Genomic DNA, 21,548 nt, shown 5'->3' on the forward strand with positions numbered 1-21,548 from the left:
GCTTGGTTCCAGAACTCGATCCCTCTATTAATAAAAGCTAAAACACTGTATGCCTTCTTAACAGCCCTGTCAACCTGGGTGGCAAATTCCAAGGATCTGTGTACATGGACACCGAGATCTCTCTGCTCATCTACACGACCCAGAATCTTACCATTAGCCCAGTACTTCGCTTTCCAGTTACTCCCACCAAAGTGCATTACCTCACACTTGTCCACATTAAACTCCATTTGCCACCTCTCAGCCCAGCTCTGCAGCTTATCTATGTCTCTCTGCAACCTACAGCACCCTTCGACAACACTGAAGCTGTAGTGCTGAGAAATTGCAAAACAGTATCAAAGATACCCTACAATTAATGCATCAGATGTCATGTAACATTAGAACTGAAGTTATAATTATTGTATTGACTTTAAGAGGTTTGCACAGTTTAAAAAAAGATGCCTGAAGATCTGGCAGACTGACTTGTCTTTAAATCCCTCACTGTGGGATTCTCTGTGCTAGGTGACAGGAGATATAAACATTTTCTAGCGTACATTCTAGCCTAATGGAGGGCCTGAATCAGCTTGCAAGAACACTTCAGTAAGCATTGTACAGGCTTTGAGTTTGATTATCATTATGTAACATTGTAGAGGTAGCCAGAAATTAATGAAATGCTGATGCAGTCACCATGTTGCATCATGTTAAAGACGTACGGCCTAAGGGACAATATCTAGTGAAAGCTGGAAAATAATATTCCTTGCCATTTAATAAAGCCATTCAGTTCTAACAAAATGCATCAATGACATAAGATGCCAAGTACTCCACACTACACTTCAAAAGGTTAGAAATTAAAAAGAAAATAGGGGAACATTTGCCAATTAGCTAACTTCTAAAGGGGAAAAAAAAATCAATTTTGATTTTACCAAAAGGTTCCACCTGGAAAATGAATCCAGCTTTCTTTTAGAGGCTGATCAGTCTGGGGGTGCCTTTTAAACTTATTTTAATTCAAATCTTCTCATAGTGCTGTGCAAATCTTTTGTGGTAATAGTAGACCCCAGTCCAGGGTAAGGTGGTAATTCAAATACTAAAACTGAGTTGGATAAGCTTAGCAAATGAAAGGTAGACAGACTGCATGCCTCAAAAATCACTGGCTCTAAAGCTGCAGATTGAGTGTTTCAGAGTCCTGTTCTAACAAGGGAGACGCTGGATACTAATCACACTCATACAGAGACACTGTGGAATTTATCATAGAAACCGATGATTGTTTGCAGAGCTCAAGTCAAACTCCAATGCTATCCCCATTATCAGAAGCCATAAAAACATCAGCATTCCTATATCTCAGCAGCAAGAACTTTCTAGACCTGACTGAACAGTTCTGAAGAGGAGTCAAACCGGACACTCAACTTTCACTATTTGGTCTCCACAGATGCTGCTAGACCTGCTGAGCCTCTCCAGCATTCCCTGTATCTGATTGATTAGCATTCTATCCATCACCTTCTACTCCTTCCACCATGCACAGTGGTAACATATACCATCGACAAGATTCCTTGCAGAAACTCATCCAGCCTTGTTCAATAGTCAGCTCTGAAACCTATGCCCTAGTGGGCATGGGTAGCAGGTGCATGGGAATACCACGAGCTGGAGGTTTCCAGCAAGTCACACACTATCCTGACTTGGAACTAAAATGACATACCTTCACTAGTGCTCATCGAAATCCTGGAATTCACTTCCTAACAGCACTGTGGTTTACCTATTCCACATGGACTGCAGTGATTTAAAAATATGGCTCACATCTGTGAATGAATATACTAAAAGAAAAACCTGTCTGTTGAAATAGCCCTGAGGGCTTTCATCACAAAATTACTAAAGAATTAGTACAGCATGACTGATTTAACAGCCTATTATTATCACAGTTGGCTGCCTCTCATTTTAATTTAATTGTCAACTCAAAGTGGTTATAAACTCTTTGAGGTGAGACTATCAATTTCAGTGCTCGTCTTTGTACGGGAGTGAAGTGAGTTAAATGTAACGAGTGTGTGTTTATCAGCTAGTATGTATTTTAATTTTTACATAGTTTATTCTTCAACAGGGGATTTATCTCATAACAGCTCGAGTCCTGATCTCGGTCCAAGATGAATACTGAGTGAATGGGCACTACATTGGCATTAGGGCTATAATGGGGCCATGGGGATGGGTTGAAAACACAGATTGACAGAGAGGGTACAAGATGCCATGGTTACAGGACATAGACTGGTAGTGATCGTGGGGTTTGGATGGAGGGCATGTGTCATGAATATGCCATGGGAAACGTGTGAGGATGAGGACTCTTCTTTCTTTTCATATATTCCAAAAAGTGCCAGCACACAGGTTGACCTTCTGCCTTCCTACCCCTGTAACTGGCAGAGTCTGTGTTGTCTCCCAGGTTGTCCACCAGGCTTCTCATTAAATCCGCCACCTGGAAATGAAAATCTGAAGATTGAGAGTGCTTCTTCCTGGAGTGGGTTTTATCCTGACTCTGTACTCTCAACCTCAGAGTAAAAGTTGTAGCGTTTCCTTTGCTTATTATGATGCAAGCCTTAGTTATTTCATAGAACATAGAACATTACAGCACAGTACAGGCCCTTTGGCCCTCGATGTTGTGCCGACCTGTCATACTGATCTGAAGCCCATCTAACCTACATTATTCCATGTACGTCCATATGTTTATCCAATGACTTAAATGTACCTAAAGTTGACAAATCTACTACCATTGCAGGCAAAGCGTTCCATTTCCTTACTACTCTCTGAGTAAAGAAACTACCTCTGACATCTCTCCTATATCTTTCATCCCTCTCTCCTATATCTTTCACCCCTCAATTTAAAGCTATGCCCCTTCATGCTCGCCGTCACCATCCTAGGAAAAAGGCTCTCCCTATCTACCCTATCTAACCCTCTGATTATTTTGTGTGTTTCAATTAAACCACCTCTCAACCTTCTTCTCTCTAATGAAAACAGCCTCAAGTCCCTCAGCCTTTCCTCATAAGACCTTCCCTTCATACCAGGGAACATCCTAGTAAATCTCCTCTGCACCCTTTCCAAAGCTTCCACATCCTTCTTATAATGCAGTGACCAGAACTGTACACAATACTCCGAGTGCGGCCGCAATAGAGTTTTGTACAGCTGCAGCATAACCTCTTGGTTCTGGAACTCGATCCCTCTATTAATAAAAGCTAAAACACTGTATGCCTTCTTAACAGCCCTGTCAACCTGGGTGGTAACTTTCAAGGATCTGTGTACATGGACGCCGAGATCTCTGCTCATCTACACTACCAAGAATCTTACCATTAGCCCAGTACTTTGCCTTCTGGTTACTCCTACCAAAGTGCATCACCTCACACTTGTCTGCATTAAAATCCATTTGCCACCTCTCAGCCCAGCTCTGCAGCTTATCTATGTCTCTCTGCAACCTACAGCATCCTTCGTCACTATCCACAACTCCACCGACCTTAGTGTCGTCTGCAAATTTACTAACCCATCCTTCTATGCCCTCATCCAGGTCATTTATAAAAATGACAAACAGCAGCGGACCCAACGCCGACACTTGCGGTACACCACTAGTAACTGGTCTCCAGGATGAACATTTCCCATCAACTACCACCCTCTGTCTTCTTTCAGCAAGCCAATTTCTGATCCAAACTGCTATATCTTCTACAATCCCATTCCTCCGCTTTTTGTACAATAGCCTACTGTGGGGAACCTTATCGAACACCTTGCTGAAATCCATATACACCACATCAACCAGTTTACTCTCATCCACCTGTTTGGTCACCTTCTCAAAGAACTCAATAAAGTTTGTGAGGCATGACCTGCCCTTCACAAAATCGTACTGACGATCCCTAATCAATTTATTCTTTTCTAGATGATTATAAATCCTATCCTTTATAACCTTTTTTACCACTTTACCAACACTTTTCCTTTTGCTCTTGCTTCTGTGGTATGTTATCTTAGTTGCACTGTTGAGAAAATACATTTCTAACCATTCCAGCTAGTCAAAGGCAATGTTTCAGGTAAGATCTGTGTATAATACTGGAGCCTCTGAACTCAACCATAATCAAGCTTTCAGGCACAAAAGCAGCTCATTCCTCTTCTTTACAAGCTTAACTAAAACCATGGCACTTCTGCTGTAAATGGAGTATTTCTCATACTATCTTTAGTTTTCATTGCCTTGTTATTTGCTGCAAACATTCACCACTTTAGGAAAAGCGGCATCTCCTGCCATCTGGACAAATTTAACAGAAGTGTACTTTTGGGATGGGTATAACTCTAGCATATCTGACTTGTAATCAAATTCTGTTTGCCAAGTGAATAGGACATAATATTTACAGCAGAAAACAGTTAGGATTTTGGGTCCAAAGTTTCTTTCCTCTGGATTGGAATCTGCATATCTGCTGGAAAATGGATATGATGGCATAGGTTTCAGATCTTCCTTTTATAAACACAGATAAATAGTTTCATGAACCCCCTTTAAATAGGTGCTACCATTCTATATTTCATGTGTTACTCAATCATCATAATATGTCCAGTTCCATTGAGACGCAAAAAACAATAAGGAAATAAGTAGTGATAATGGGAACTGCAAATGCTGGAGAATCCAAGATAACAAAGTGTGGAGCTGGACGAACACAGCAGGCCAAGCAGCATCTCAGGAGCACAAAAGCTGACATTTTGGGCCTAGGCTCTTCATCAGAGAGCATGATGAAGGGTCTAAGCCCGAAACGTCAGCCTTTGTGCTGCTGAGATGCTGCTTGGCCTGCTGTGTTCATCCAGCTCCACACTTTGTTATCAAGGAAATAAGTAGCACCATTTTGTCTTGGGCTTCTGCCTCCAAAACTGCATGTGCAGAGCAGCTACATCTGCTGTGACTGTTGTCTAGAATGGCTCTCGACTTAGCTAACCTCTAATCCTTTCCCTCTGCAGTTTCAAACTCCGTGCCTGCTTAGAGATTCTTTAGGCTAGCATTCCAGATTGAGTCATAGAGTTATACAGCATGGAAACAGGTCCTTCAGGCCAATCAGGCTTCCAGAACTGAACTAATCCCATTTGCCTGCTTTTGGCCCATATCCCTCTAAACCTTTCCTTACCTTCTATTTGTCTAAATGACACTTAAATGTTGTAATTGTAACTGCCTCTACCACTTCTTCTGGCAGCTTGTTTCATATATTCACCACCCTCTGTTTAGAAAGGTTGCCCCTCAGGTCCCTTTAAAATCTTTCCCCTTTCACCTTCTCCACAAGTTTCGAAACGTCTCTACCTTGGAGAAAGTTGTAGGTAGTGGTGACCTACACACATTTCACCCACCACTAAATTAGGCCGCTGGATGTGAAAGCATAATCACTTACAGTGGACGGCTTTACGCTTCTGGGGATGGTTGGTTGGATGCCAAAGTAAAGTCACTATAGTCTTGCTATCACACGAGAAAGAGGGTCATAGAGTCCGACAGCATGAAGACAGGCCCTTCAGCCCAAACTGGTCCATGCCAACCAAAATGTCCATCCACACTAACCCCATTTCCCTGCACCTAGCGCATATCATTCTAAACCTTTACCATCCATGTATTCATCCAAATCCTTTCTAAATGTTTACATGCCCGCCTCAATCACTTCTGCTGGCAGCTCGTTCCGTATACAATCCTAGAATCCCTACGTGTGGAAACAGGCCCTCCAGCCCAAAAAGTCCACACCGATCCACAGAGCATCCAACCCGGACTCATTCCCCTATAAACCCACCTAATCTACACATCCCTGAACACTACGGGCAAATTTAGCTTGGCCAATTCACCTAGCTGTATATCTTTGGACTGTGGGAGGAAACCACAGAACCCAGAGGAAACCCACGCAGACATAGGAAGAATGTGCAAACTCCACACCAACAGTCACCCGAGGATGGAACTGAACCCACGTCCCTGGCACTGTGAGGCAGCAATGCTAACCACTGAGCCACCATGCTGCACCATGGGCATCATCCTCTGTGTAAAACAGTTGCCCCGAGGGTTCCCACGTATTCTTTCCCTTCATACCTAAACTGATGCCCTCTAGTCCTAGATTCCCTAACCCTGGCAAAAAGGCTGGGTGCATTTACCCTATCCATGACTCTCATGATCTTATACACTTCTGTAAGATTCCCCCTCAGTCCCCTATGCTCTAAAGAAAACGTCCTAGTTTGTCCAATCTCTCCGTGTAACTCAGTCCCCGGAGTCCTGACGACATCCTTGTAAGTTTCTTCTGCACTCTTTCCAGTTTAATAACATCCTTCCTATAGCAGGATAACCAAAAATGAATGCAATACCCGAGTGTGGCCTCACCAACATCCTGTACAACTGCAACGTAGCTTCCTAATTTCTGTACTCAATGCCCTGACTGATGAAGGCCAGTGTGCCAAAAGCCTTCTTCACTTCACTGTTTACCTGTGACTCCACTTTCAGAGAACTGTGCACCTCAACTCCAAGGTCCCTCCTCTTCCATTACCCTCCTTAAAGCCCTACAATTCACCATAAAAATCCTGCCTGGATTTGACTTCCCAAAATGCAAAACCTCACACTTATCTATATTAAACTCCATTTGACATTTCACGGCCCACTTCCCCAGCTGACCAAGATCATGCTGCAATTTCTGACACCTTCCTCACTGTCCACGATACCGCTTATTTTACTGTCATCCACAAACTTACTTGTAACCACTTGTACATTTCATCCAAATCGTTGATATAGATAACAAACAGCAAAGGTCCTAAAACACCTTGAGGCACACCACTCGTCACAGACCTCCAAACTGACAAGCAACCTTCCACGATTACTCTCTGCTTCCTACCATCAAGCCAATTGTGTATCCAATTTGCCAGCTCTCCCTGGATTCCATGTGATCGCACCTTCCACATGGGACAGTTTACTATATGAAACCTTACCAAAGCCCTTACTGAAATCCATGTAGACTACGTCTACTGCCCTGCCCTCAACCACCTTCCTGGTCACTTCAAAGAACTCTAACAAATTTTTGAGTCACGATTTCCCATGCACAAAACCATGCTGACTACTCCTAATCAAACACTGTCTTTCTAAATGCATGTATATCTTATCTCCCAGAATCTTCTGAAGTAACTGACCTTCCACAGATGTTAAACTTGTTGGTCCATAATTTCCAAGATTTTCTTTGCAGCCCTTCTTGAATAAGGGCACAAAATTCAAAATTCATTATCTTCCAGTCTTTTAGGACCTCACTGTGGCTAATGATGATGCAAACATATCAGCCAGGGTCCCCGCAATTTCTTCAGTAGCCTCTTGCAGTGTTCTTGGACTTGCCTGATCAGGACCAGGAGATTTATCTACTTTCATACATTCCCAACTTCCCAAATCTTCATGTCTTTCTCCACAATAAACACAGAGGAGAAATATCCATTCAGGACCTCACCCACCTCTTGCAGTTCCACACATACACATCCATTTTGATCCTGGAGGGGTTCTATTTTCTCTCGACTTATTCTTTTTTCCTTGAACATACTGAAAGAATCTCTTTGAATTCACCTTAATCTTCTCAGCCAAAGCAATTTCGTGCCCCTTTTTCAACCTCTTGATTTCCTTCTTCAGTAAACTCCTGTATCCCATATATACCTTCAGGGATTCCCATGATCCTATCTGCCAGTACCTGAGTCAAAGCCTTAATATCTCTTGTCATCCAGGGTTCCCTACACCTGCTAACCTTGCCCTTCACCATCACAGGAACATAAAGACCAATAGCTCTCACTATCACACTTTTAAAGGCCTCCCACTTGCCAGAGGTCCCTTTGCCTGCAAACAAACTACTCCAGTCAACCCCTACAAGCACCTGTCTAATTCCATCAAAATTCACCTTCCCCCAATTTAGGACTTGAATCTGTGGACCAATTTTGTCCCTCTCTATAACTATTTTAAAATTAACACGACTATGGTCACTGGTCCCAAAGAACTCCCCCACTATTGCCTCAGTCACCTGTCCTGCCCTATGTCCCAAAAGTAGGTCGGGTTTTGCCTCTTCCTGTGTAGGACCCTCTGTATACTGCTTGAGGAAATCTCCTGAACATATGCAACAAATTCCACCCCATCTGAGCCCTTAACACAATGGCAGTCCCAGTCTCTGTTCGGAAAATTAAAATTCCCTCCTGTGACAACCTTACTGCTCCTGCAAGCCTCCCCAGTCTCCCTGCATATTCCCATTGACTACTAGGGGGCCTACAGCACAACCCCAATAATATCAACATCCCCTTCTTATTTCTTATCACCGCCTACAAAGCCTCATTGGATGATCTCTCAGTTATTTCAATTTTGATTACTGCTGTGATACAGCCCTTGATCTAAAATGCAATGCTCCCTTCCCTCTTTCATCCACCTCTGTCCTGCCTAAAGCACCTGTACCCTGACGCATTAAGCTGTCAGTCCTTCATTCCCTTAACCATGTTTCTGTAATGGCTATAATATCCCAGCCCCATGTACCTATCCACATCTGAGTTTATTGGCCTTACCTGTCAGCCCTCTTGCAATGAAATAGATGCAATTTAATCCAACAGGCATTCCTTGCTCCTGATCTTGTTCCAGACTGACCTGTCTCTTCAACTTGCTATTTCTGATTACTGTATCTCCTTCCAGCCTCACACTTGCCACCCTGCTGTTTAAGATCCCATCCCCTGCCAATCTAGTTTAAACATTCCCTTGCAGCACTAACAAATCTGCCAGTAAGGATATTGGTCCCCCTCCAGTTCAGGTGCAACCCATCCCTCTTGAACAGGTCATCTCTGCCCCAGGAAATATCCCAATGATCCAGAAATCTGAATCCATGCCCCTTGCACCAATTCTTTAGCCATGCATTGATCTGCCATGTCCTCCTGTTCTTACCCTCCCTAACATGTGGCACTGTAAGTATTCCTGAGATTACCACCATCCTGGTTTTTAACATTGTTCCTGGCTCTCTATAATCACCCCGCAGGACCTCATTCTTATTTCTGCCTCTGTGCACGTAGGCACAAATGACAATGACTTCTGGCTGCTCACCCTCCCCCTTGAGAATGTTCTGCAGCCGTTCAGAGACATCCAAGACCCTGGCACCCAGGAAGCAACATACCATCCTGGATTTTCTGCGGTCACAGGATCTCCTGTCTGTCCCCCTAACTATGTGAGTTTCCTATCACTAAGGTCCTGTTTACCTTTAAAACCCGAAAGAACTGTGGATGCTGTAAATCAGGAACAAAAACAAAATTGCTGGAAAAGCTCAGCAGGTCTGGCAGCATCTGTGAAGGAAAAAACAGAGTTAACGTTTCAGGTCTGGTGACCCATCATCAAGAGCAATTCTGTTCCCGTTTACCTTTACCCTTTCCCAGTGTGCCTCAGAGCCAGTCATGTAATTTTCATCCCGCCTAACAGTATCCGAAACAGTATAGTTGTTTGAGGGGAATGGTCACAGGAGATTCCAACTCTCTGCCTACTCCCTTCGCCATTCCTGGTGGTCATCCAGCTACTCTCTCCCTCCATCTTAGGTGGGTCCACCTCATTAAAACTCTTTTCTATGATCCTGAGCGTATGCAGCTCCAGCTCCAGTTTCAGCTTCTGCTCCCTAACACTGTCTGCCAGGAGCTGCAGCTGGGTGCACTTCCCACAGATATAGACATCTGGGATAATGGAAGTCTCCCCGAGTTCCCACATCCTGCAGGAGGAGCATACCACTGCCCTAACTACGATCTCAAATGTTCCAAGACTAAAGAGGAAAGTAAAAAGGACTTTTACCTGAGTTTACTTGTACTTTTTGCAGAGCTGCTGCTCACCCAAGTCCCATCTTCCAATGCCTTACTTCTCACTCTGCTAGCAATAAATTTTCAATAGCACGTCTCTCTCCCCCACTTTTTTTGGTTAGAGGAGGAGGGGGGAAGGAGGGCAACACTACAGTGATGTAATATTTGGGGCTTAAGTACTCCCTGATACCAGGCCCACCACAATCTGTACCTCAGTGCGGGTGACTGTTTCCAGGCTCGAATGCATGCGCTGAAGTGGCGCCTTTCCCTCTGGGCAGCGAGTGAGAGTGGAAGGGGGAGGGAGTGTGAGAGAGAGCACGCGAGAGAGCACAAGGGGTGGAGAGGAGGAAGAAAGAGAAAAGGGGAAGGGGGAAATGAGAGAGAGGGGCAAGGACAGGGAAGGCAGAGAGGGGACGGAGAGGGAGGGAGGGAGGGAGGGGGGGGGGGAGAGAGAGAGAGAGAGAGAGAGAGAGAGAGAGAGAGAGAGAGAGAGAGAGAGCGCGCGCGAGGGAGGGAGGGGGGAAGAGGGGGGGTGGGGAGAGAGAGAATCCTTCAGGGTAACCTCGGCCAATGTGGGAATTGAACTCATGCTATTGGCATCACTCTGTACTGCAAAACAGCCATCCGCCAGATTTCTGACTCATACACAAACATAGTCAACACGATGCCAAAAATTGGTTTCAAGCAGTAGTATCAAACAAGTGGTATAGCACCGACCATCTGTTATTACATGCTCCACCTAGTATTCCATGCTTGTAAAGTCAGTGGAATTGAACACTGGGTGTGGAGAAAATAGGAAATTTATTCACTTGTGATCAAAAGACCGGTATTTCATTATTAGAATGACTTGTTTACTGTCCAGAGTTTCCAACTTGATCTCCACAGCATCACAGAACTGTTATGATGCTGAAGGAGGTTATTCAGCCCAAGGTTCCATTAATCCTGTGCCAATCTCCTGCCTTTTTGCAATATCCATGCACATCATTCCTATCCAAATAATAATCTGAGGCCTTCTCGAATGCCTCAATTAAAACTGCCCTTTTTAAAATTCATTTGTGGGATGTGGGCATCACCGGCTGGCTAGTATTTATTGCCACTACATTTTCACAGTGTATTTCATACCCAAACTACTTGTTGTGAGAAAAAATATTTTCTCATATTACCTTTGCTTCATTTGCACATCACTTGAAACCTATAACCTCTTGTACTTTTTCCCTTCTTTGGGTGGGAACATCTCCTCTCTACCTATTCAATCCATCCCTCTCATGAGTTTATTTATCAGAACTTCTATCAGATCTCCTTTCAGCCATCAAGATGAACAGTCCGAGGAATAGTGCCAGACGACTGGAGGATAGCAAATGTGGTTCCCCTGTTCAAGAAGGGGAGTAGAGACAACCCTGGTAATTATCGACCAATGAGCCTTACCTCAGATGTTGGTAAAGTGTTGGAAAAGGTTATAAGGGATAGGATTTATAATCATCTGGAAAAAATGTAAATTGATTAGGGATAGTCAGCACGGTTTTGTGAAGGGCACATCGTGCCTCACAAACCTTACTGAGTTCTTTGAGAAGGTGGCCAAACAGGTAGATGAGAATAAACCAGTTGATGTGGTGTATATGGATTTCAGCAAGGCGTTCGATAAGGTTCCCCACAGTAGGCTATTGTACAAAATGTGGAGGAATGGAATTGTGGGAGATATAGCAGTTTGGATCGGAAATTGGCTTGCTGAAAGAAGACAGAGGGTGGTAGTTGATGGGAAATGTTCATCCTGGAGACCAGTTACTAATGGTGTACCACAAGGGTCAGTGTTGGGTCCACTGCTGTTTGTCATTTTTATAAATGACCTGGATGAGGGCGTAGAAGGATGGGTTAGTAAATTTGCAGAGGATACTAAGGTCGGCGGAGTTGTGGATAGTGACGAAGGATGCTGTAGGTTGCAGAGAGACATAGATAAGCTGCAGAGCTGGGCTGAGAGGTGGCAAATGGAGTTTAATGTGGACAAGTGTGAGGTGATGCACTTTGGTAGGAGTAACCAGAAGGCAAAGTACTGGGCTAATGGTAAGATTCTTGGTAGTGTAGATGAGCAGAGATCTCGGTGTCCGTGTACACAGATCCTTGAAAGTTGCCACCCAGGTTGACAGGGCTGTTAAGAAGGCATACAGTGTTTTAGCTTTTACTAATAGAGGGATCGAGTTCCGGAACCATGAATTTATGCTGCAGCTGTACAAAACTCTGGTGTGGCCGCACTTGGAGTATTGCGTGCAGTTCTGGTCACCGCATTATAAGGATGTGGAAAGGGTGCAGAGGAGATTTTCTAGGATGTTGTCTGGTATGGAGGGAAGGTCTTACGAGGAAAGGCCGAGGGACTTGAGCCTGTTTTCGTTCGAGAGAAGAAGGTTGAGAGGTGACTTAATTGAGACATATAAAATAATCAGAGGGTTAGATAGGGTGGATAGGGAGAGCCTTTTTCCTAGGATGGTGACGGCGAGCACAAGGGGGCATAGCTTTAAATTGAGGGGTGAAAGATATAGGAGAGATGTCAGAGGTAGTTTCTTTACTCAGAGAGTAGTAAGGGAATGGAATGCTTTGCCTGCAATGGTAGTAGATTCGCCAACTTTAAGTACATTTAAGTCGTCATTGGACAAGCATATGGACGTACATGGAATAGTGTAGTTAGATGGGCTTCAGATCAGTATGACAGGTCGGCACAACATCGAGGGCCGAAGGGCCTGTACTGTGCTGTAATGTTCTATGTTCTATGTAACTTCAAGTTGTCCTCATAACTGAAGTTTCTCATTCTTGGAACCATTCTTGAAAATATCTTTCTGACAAATACATTGGTTTATTAATTTCACAAGATAGGGTAGCATGATTTTAGGATGGTAAGGTGGCAAAATCATGTTAGGGAGATGTCAATGTTGGGGGATCACGGAGGTCAGATGGTTTTGGGGTGGTGAGAAATGGGGGGGTAGGGGACATTGAAGGTTGGGAGGTGGTTTGTAGGGTCGGGAGGGGGTATTGATGAAAATGTCTGGTGAGCTTGGGCAGTTGGTGTAAATCAGAGGTCATATTGTCCAAAGGGAGCCAGTGAAAGGATGTGATCAGTTGCTTGGTTATTTAAGAGTCCACAAGGTTTTAACCAGTCACATGTTCAGAGTAATAGGCCAAATGCTAGAGGTGAAGCAGAGAAATGCCTGTCTGACGTAATGCTTTTCCTTACAGTCTATTCACAAAATACGGCAGTGGTTCTCACAGATTTCCTTCAAACATGAAGTTGTATTTGAATCTTGCATGGACCCGGATAAAACTACATGAGAGGGAGCTCAAGGAAATAATTCAACCTGACACACCAACTTCACTTCTTATTTTTACTGTATGCCAGCTTACTTTAAAACACAATCATCTGAAAGGGATGCGTTATCAAAATCAAATCCTTCCCGAGTTCAAGAATTCACTCCGTTAAAAAATTCCAAGTTTCAATTCTTCTACTAAAACCCTATAGGTACCATTTAACTAAGAAATAAAGTAACTGCCTACGAACTACATTAATAAACACAATGGAGTAAACTCAAATACACCTAGTAGAACTCTCCAAAGTCATCACAGTTTGTCAACAGAACTTGTTCCATCTTGATGTGAGGAACTCCCAGAAAGTTCTTTACATGATGTACACTTTGAAATGAGGAAATACATCTCATCGGAGAGTCTTATCTCAGAACTCTGAAACCTTGCAACATTTAGAAAATACACTCTTTTTTATTTGCCTTAAGTGAAAATTTTGCATTTCCCATATTACACTCAATTTGCTGGATTTCTGCCCACTCTGTTAACTTAGCTACACCTCTCTGAATCATCCTTACATTTTCTACACAACTTACATTCCCACTTGTCTTCAGATCAGCAGAAAATGTAGCAATAAAACACCTTGTTCTTTCATTGAACAATTATATAAATTGTCAAAATTTGATGCCTCAGCACATGATCCCAGTGATATGTCTTGCCAACCAGAAAGTGACCTACTTATGTGACTCTAAATTTCCTGTCAGCTCATCTATCCATATCAATGTGTTACCGCCTACACATAGCTTTTATTCTCTGTAATTAACTTTGATGTGGCACCTTTTCAAAGTGCCTCCTGGAAAGATGTCTGCTCTGTCCTGCAAGGCAATGACAGATTCCAATACGATTGTTGCCAACCCAAGTCACTATCACCACTTAGGAACAGTCAACGATATTAATTGGACTCGTCTATACCCCACTACAAATGATGGTTACAGTGTAGGATGCTTCAGCTAGAGCTAATCTGCTCTGCTCATTCTTCTTTTTCCTTTTTTTACTGTTAGTGCCTTCTTTTCTTCTTCTCCTTTTTTTCCCCTCCGTCGTTGACTCCTGACCTTCAGCGACAAATCGTAGACTTGCACAGCTGCCTCCCGGCCTGGCACAGTGGTCTCCTGGCATGGGATGACAACCTCCCAACCTGGCACGGTGACCTCCTGGCTTGGTGCAGTGGTGTCCTCCTGTAGGATCCTCCAGGTGTGGTGTGGCGACCTTCCAGCCTCCCAGCGTGGAATGTTGTCAGCGCAGTGTGAAGCCAGGGCCCAGTGTGGATTGGAAGTTGGGTGTCAGCGTGATCTGTTATTCAGAACTTTTATTTCCGCAATGCTGGACATTTTATTTCTCTATTGTCTAAGATCTTGAAACTAAAGAAGCTGTGCCAGGTACTTTCGTATCAAAGTCGGTACTGTAGTCGGCAATGTATAAACTTTTCATTATGCTCAGTGAGTATGTGGGACAATAAAGGCTATTCTATTCTATTCCAGGGTTTTGGACTTGCTTTGAAAGTATGGCCCATTTACTTGGATTCTATTTCCATAGATGCTGCCAAACCTAAGCATTTCCTATTTTGATCATAATTTCTAGTTTATTAAGATCATCATATAAAATTAATGCAATCCACCACAGTTACAAATAAATAAATAAAAATAATGAGTAATTGCTGTTCTGATTTGTTTGTATAATAATGAGCTGTCTTTCAATTTATAACCAAATAAGAAAGATCGAGTTTAATAATAATGTGGGTGACATTGCTCCTAAGGTATGGGATCTGTTTGACCTTGCAAGTTAGGAAACTTCTCTGTTCTTGCTAGTTAATGAGGCTTTATACAGCTCTGCTTCATCTGTCTCATGACAGGCCAGAAATTATTTTCTTCACATTAACAGCGAACAAACTGTATTCTTCTCAAGAAGCAACAGTCCTGTTGTGAAATCCAAAAGGCACGAGTAAAACGGCATTAGAGTTAGACATGTTTGAGTCAGAGACAACAGAGTGTGGAGCTAAAAGGCCAAGCAGCATCAGAGAAGCTGGAAAGTTGACGTTTCAGGTCGGGACTCTTAATCAGAAATGGGGGAGGGGGAAGGGAGCTGGGAGATAAAACGAGAGAGAGGAGGGTGGGATGGTGATAGTTGAGTGCAGGTAGGGAGTGGTGGGAATTGGTCAATGGGATGGATGGGGTGGATAGGTGGAAAGAAGATGGACAGGTTGTGTCAGGTCAAGGAAGTGGGGATGAGCAAAGCTTGGACATGGGATGAGGCTGGGGTTGGGGATATTTTAAAACTGGTGAATTCCATTTAGAGGGCATCAAGCTTTAGGTTCCCGATACAGAATATGAGGTGTTGCTCGTCCAGTTTGTGGGTGGTGTCATTGTGACACCGGACAAGGCCCAGGATGGATATGTTAACCAGAGAGTGGGAGGGGGAGTCAAAATGGTTGGTGACCAGAAGGTGTTGTCGTTCGTCAAAGAGCACAAATACTCTACAAAATGGTATGAGAGTCTATGGCCTCACCGATATAGAGGCCACACTGGGAGCAGCGTATACAATAGACCAAGTAGACGTTTGTGCAGGTGAACCCTCATTTGATGTGGAAGATTTGTTTTGTGCTTTGAATGGAGGCGAGGGGCAAGTGTAGCACTTCCTACCGTTACAGGGAAAGGTGCTGGGGGTGGAGGGGTTAGTGGGGAGTGTGGAGCGGATGACGGAGTCACGGAGAGCGTGCCCCTTACGAAAGGCAGATAGGAGTGTGGAGGGAAATATCTCTTTGGTCATGGGATTGGATTGTAGGTGGCGGAAAATGATACATTGGATCCGGAGGTTGGTGGGAATGATATGTGGGGGAAATCGGACTCTGGTTTTGTTGCAGGGAGGGAATGCGAGGGCAGAACTGCAAGAAATGCAAGGGATGTGGTTGAGGGGGCAAATTACAGTCCTTGAAATAGGAGGAAATCTTGGACTTGTGGGAGTGGAACGTCCCATCTTGGGAGCTGACGCAGCAGAAGTGGAGGAATTAGGAGTAGGGGATCGCATTCTTCCAGGAGGGTGGGTGAGAGGATGTATAGTCCAGGTAGCTGTGATGTCAGTTTCAAGGCAGTCACCAGAGATGGAGATGGAGCGGTCCAGGAAGGAGGAGGTGGTTTTGGAGATGGTCCAGGTAAATTTAAGGTTGGGGTGAAAGGCGTTAGTAAAGCTGGTGAACTGTTCAAGCTCCTTGTGGGAACACGAGGCAGCACCAACACAGTCACCAATGTAGCAGAGGAAGAGGTGGGGGATAGTGCCAGTGTAGCAGCAGAAAAGGGACTGTTCTAGGTTTCTTACGAAGCGGCAGGCACTACTTGGGCCCATGCAGGTGCCCTTAGTCTGTAGGAGGTGGGAGGAGTTAAAGGATAAATTGTTAAGGATAAGGATGAGTTCTGTTAAATGGATGAGAGTGTCCATGGAGGGGAGACTGGTTAGGCCTGCAGGAGAGGAAGAAGTGGAGTTTTTTTTAGGCCATCCGTGTGGGGGATACATTGTACAGCGATTGGATGACCATAGTGAAGATAAGGTGTTGGGGGCCAGAGAATTGGAAGTCTCGGAGGAGGTGGAGGAAGTGGGTGGTGTCCCAGACGTAGATGATGAGTTCCCAGATCAGGAAGGAAAAAACAGAATCGAGGTAAGCGGAGATGAGTTCAGTGGGGTTGCAGCAGGCAGACACAATTGATTGGCTGGGGCAGTCGGGTTTGTGGATTTTGGGAAGAAGATAGATACGGGGCATTGCAGGGTTGGGTAACGACGAGGTTGAAGGCTGTGGGTGGGAGGTCACCTGAGGTGGTGAGGCTATGAATGGTTTGACAGATGATGGTTTGGTCAGGGATGGGGTCATGATCAAGGGGGTGAGAGGTGGTGGTATTGGGCCTTCGCTATATAAAAGGTCAGCGTGCCATACCAATACTGCCATTATGTACTTTTGAATCAGTTGCAACACATCAGGACAAAATAGTATCAGAGATAATGGGAACTGCAGATGCTGGAGAATTCCAAGATAATAAAATGTGAGGCTGGATGAACACAGCAGGCCAAGCAGCATCTCAGGAGCACAAAAGCTGACGTTTCGGGCCTGGACCCTCACTAGTTTCATATCAGCAAAAATCAATTCCCTCCTCAAAACTGGGCAGTGTTCAATCTCCAAAACAGGAAATATTTCTTCAAAATAATTTGTAGATGTGGAGCAGGAGGAGTGGTAGTTACAGATAGGGAAGGTAGACTTCATCAGCCTGACAGAAACAATCAACTGAGACAATGAAAATTGAGTGACTTAAAACATGCAAAGTTGTAAAACTGCCTTTTAGATCATTTCTAAGCTTCAGGCAATCCGCTCAGCTATGTACCACTCTCAGATGTGTTTTTATAATTTGAAATTTCATCTAACGTCTTAATGAAATAAAACATTGAAGTTTTTGAACTGTGTTTTATCAAGAATGCAAGAATGAGATCATGTTTAACCACAAAATAGTCTCAGTCCTCTGTCCAGAGGTTTGTACAATCATTTAGCACTTTGTTCTTTCAATTATACCCTGAAGCAGAACTGTTAAATCTCAAAGCATACCGTAGTATCCACTGCCTTTACTTTTTTTGTGGGAATAAGGCAAGGAGTCCGTTTGTCCTGTGACATTAGCACAGTGCCCTCAGCTCCCAAAGTGATGATCACTGAACCGCAACCCTTCTCCAGCAGCATGGAGCCTGCCCTTCCAGCATCCTCAATGTTGCACACTTCAATGCCCGTTAGAATCTCTGCCTGCAACAAAACAGATGCATAAATGCTTGCTATGATTTGCTAAGTTTATCCTTTCTTAACAGGCTACTTATCAACACTAGGTTTGAAAGGGAAAACTATAAATATTTCAATTTAGAGACAAAAAAAAACTTGCTGATGCAGGAAACCAAGGTAGACAAACAGAAGGGTTTCCTGAAGAAGGGTAATACTCAAAACGTTGACTGCTCCTTTCCTCCTAATGCTGCCTGGCTTGCTGTGCTCTTCCAGCCTCCTGTTTGTCTACCTATAAATATTCCAAATCTGGAATAGAAGTATAGCAGGCATGTGGACATCAGAAACTTAAAGATGAACTGCTCTGTGAATATTCTTCGTTCACTGATGAAAGGTTCAGGTACCTTTCTTTCTTTCAGTTGCACTTCAACATTCCAGCAAATCAGACTTTACTGGGGAGGTAGTTTTTGATTTGACCGAATTTAGAACGGACAAATTTGAATTCTTCATGGAATTTAAGAAACATTCTTTCCTGATCAGTTCCAGGATTGGCCCCCTTAAGGACAAAGAAAGTTATGCGCTGAGTCAGAGAAAATGGATGACATTCTTAACAAGTACTTTGCATCAGTATTCACCAAGGAGATGGACATGACAGATGCTGAGGTTAGGAATAAATGTTTGATTACTCTAGGTCAAGTTGGCATAAGAAGGGAGGAAGTGTTGGCTATCCTAAACAGCATTAAGGTCGACAAGTCCCCAGGTCCGGATGAGCTCTATCCCAGGTTACCGAGGGAAGCGAGAGAGGAAATAGCCGGGGCTTTAGCAGATTTTGCTGTAGAAACCTGAAACACGGGTGAGGTCCCGGAGGACTGCTAATGCTGTCCCCTTGTTTAAGAAGGGTAGCAGGGATAATCCAGGTAATTATTGATCAGTGAGCCTGATGTCAGTGGTAGCGAAGCTGCTGGAGAAGATACTGAAGGATAGGATCTATTCCCATTTGGAAGAAAATGGGCTTATCAGTGATAGACAACATGGTTTTGTGCAGGGAAGGTCATGTCTTACCAATTTAATAGAAATCTTTGAGGACATGACAAAGTTGAGTGATGAGGGAAAGGCTGCAGATATCACATACATGGACTTCAGTAAGGCATTTAATAAGGTTCCCCAGGGCAGGCTGATGGAGAAAGCAAAGTCACATGGGGTCCAGTGTGTGCTAGTTAGATGGATAAAAAAAAACTGACTAGGCAACAGGAGACAGAGAGTAGTAGTGGAAGGGGGTTTCTCAAATTGGAGATCTGTGACCAGTGGTGTTCCACAGGGATCTGTGCTGAGACCACTGTTGTTTGTGATATATGTAAATGATTTGGACGAAGGTATAGATGGTCTGATTAGTAAGCTTGCAGATGACATGAAGATTGGGGGAGTAGCAGATAGTGAAGGGGACTGTCAGAGATTACAGCAGAATATAGATAGATTGGAGAGTTGGGCAGATAAATGGCAGATGGAGTTCAATCCGGTCAAATGCAAGGCAATGCATTTTGGAAGATCTAATTCAAGAGCAAACTATACAGTAAATTAAGTCCTTGGGGAAAATCAACATACAGAGAGATCTGGGTGTTCAGGTCCGTTGTTCCCTGAAGGTGGCAACGCAGGTCAATAGGGTGTTCAAGAAGGAATATGTATGGAGTACAAAAGGTGGCAGGTTGTGTTATAGTTGTTTAAGACTTTGGTTCGGCCACATTTAGAGTACTGCGTACAGTTCTGGTCGCCACATGACCAAAAGGATGTGGATGCTTTGGAGAGGGCGCAGAGGAGGTTCACCAGGATGTTGCCTGGTACGAAGGGTGCTAGCTATGAAGAAAGGTTAAGTAAATTAGGGTTATTTTCATTAGAAAGACGGAGATTGAGGGAGGACCTGATTGAGGTCTACAAAATCATGAGGGGTATCGACAAGGTGGAGAGCAAGAAGCTTTTTTCTCCCAGAGTGGGGGACTCAATTACTAGGGATCATGAGTTCAAAGTGAGAGGAGGAACGTTTATGGGAGATATGCCTGGAAAGTTCTTTATGCAGAGGGTGTTGGGTGCCTGGAATGCGTTGCCAGCGGATGTAGTGGACGCAGACACGCTAGTGTCTTTAAGATGTATCTGGACAGGTACATGGAAGGGCAGGGAGCAAAGGAGAGAGTGAAAGGAGGAAGGTTTAAAGGGAGATATGTGTGGAAAGTTCTTTACGCAGAAGGTGGTGGGTGCCTGGAACGCGTTGCCAGGGGAGGTGGCAGACGCAGACACATTAGAGTCTTTTAAGATATATCTGGACAGGTACATGGATGGGCGGGGAGCAAATGGACACAGACCCTAAGAAAATAGATGACAGGTTAGACAGAGGATCTCGATCGGCGCAGGCTTGGAGGGCCGAAGGGCCTGTTCATGTGCTGTAATTTTTTTTGTTCTTTGTTCTATCTTCAAGGATTAAATGCTCCACACTACAGGAGCAAGTTTTGCCATGTAGTTGTGTTTCCTGCCCTCTTCCTCATCTACAAAAAAGTACGGACTGAATTAGAATTTAAAGTCTTGTTTAAATCAAACATCTTTGTTCCTGTGGAGCTGGTCACAGACACTTATCAGTCATTCCATTTTAATGTTAATCTGCAAATTACCCAATGGTGATCTCTACGCTCACAGACACCTTAAAAATGAAAGATTTTGTAGCTGTTATCTCTGTAATAGCTTTACCTCGCTATCCTTATGTTCAAAGAGAACAAGATTTGTGGCATCAAAAACACTAAAGCTGACAACTGCTGGTTCTGCTCTGCCTCGGTGCCGGACACTTAGAAAGAACAAATGGGAAGGGGTTGTAAGGATATAAGAAACCTTTAAACAATTGAGCTTTCAGCCATGAGCAAAGAATAGACCAGCATCCAGTGCCAACTTTAACATAAGTGAATATAAAGACCCAGAACTGGAGATGGCAAACACCCAAAGGCTTTGAAAACATTTAAATGGTGTTAGTTGAGGGAGAAATGTGTTGGGTCAAAAAGACAGACAGAAAACATGGTGGCTCAGTGGTTAGCACTGCTGCCTCACTGCACCAGGGACTCGGGTTCGATTCCACCCTCGGGCGACTGTCTATGTGGAATTTGCACATTCTCCCAGTATCTGCGTAGGTTTCCTCCCACAGTCCAAAGTTTAGGTGAATTGGCCATGCTAAATTAGACCAAAAGACATAGGAGTGGAAGGAAGGCCCTTCGGCCCATCAAGTCCACTCCGCCATTTAAATCATGGCTGATGGGCATTTCAACTCCACTTCCCTGCACTCTCCCCGTAGCCCTTGATTCCTCCTGAGATCAAGAATTTGTCGATCTCTGCCTTGAAAGCATCCAACGTCCCAGCCTCCACTGCATTCTGCGGCAATGAATTCCACAAGCCCACCACTCTCTGGCTGAAGAAATGTCGTCTCATTTCAGTTTTAAATTTACCCCCTCTAATTTTAAGACTGTGCCCACGGGTCCTAGTCTCCCCGCCTAACAGAAACAACTTCCTAATGTTCACCCCTTCTGAGCCATACATTATCTTGTAAGTTTCTATTAGATCTCCCCTCAACCTCCAAAACTCTAATGAGTACAATCCCAGGATCCTTAGCCATTCATCATACGTTAAACCTACCATTCCAGGGATCATCCGTGTGAATCTCAGCTAGACACGC

At 44.0% G+C, this 21,548-nt stretch overlaps 1 protein-coding gene across 1 annotated transcript in view; it reads right to left on the reverse strand.

Annotated features, from left to right (window-relative positions):
• rbks (ribokinase) overlaps positions 1–21,548 on the reverse strand; it is a 143,918-nt gene that overhangs the window by 37,630 nt on the left and 84,740 nt on the right. Inside the window, exon 7 of the mRNA XM_048530638.2 lies at positions 17,687–17,875. Coding sequence (XP_048386595.2) covers positions 17,687–17,875 — 189 coding nt within the window. The remainder of the gene's footprint in view (positions 1–17,686; positions 17,876–21,548) is intronic.

Source organism: Stegostoma tigrinum, chromosome 4 (assembly GCF_030684315.1).
Source record: "Stegostoma tigrinum isolate sSteTig4 chromosome 4, sSteTig4.hap1, whole genome shotgun sequence".
In the NCBI taxonomy this organism is placed as follows: domain Eukaryota; kingdom Metazoa; phylum Chordata; class Chondrichthyes; order Orectolobiformes; family Stegostomatidae; genus Stegostoma; species Stegostoma tigrinum.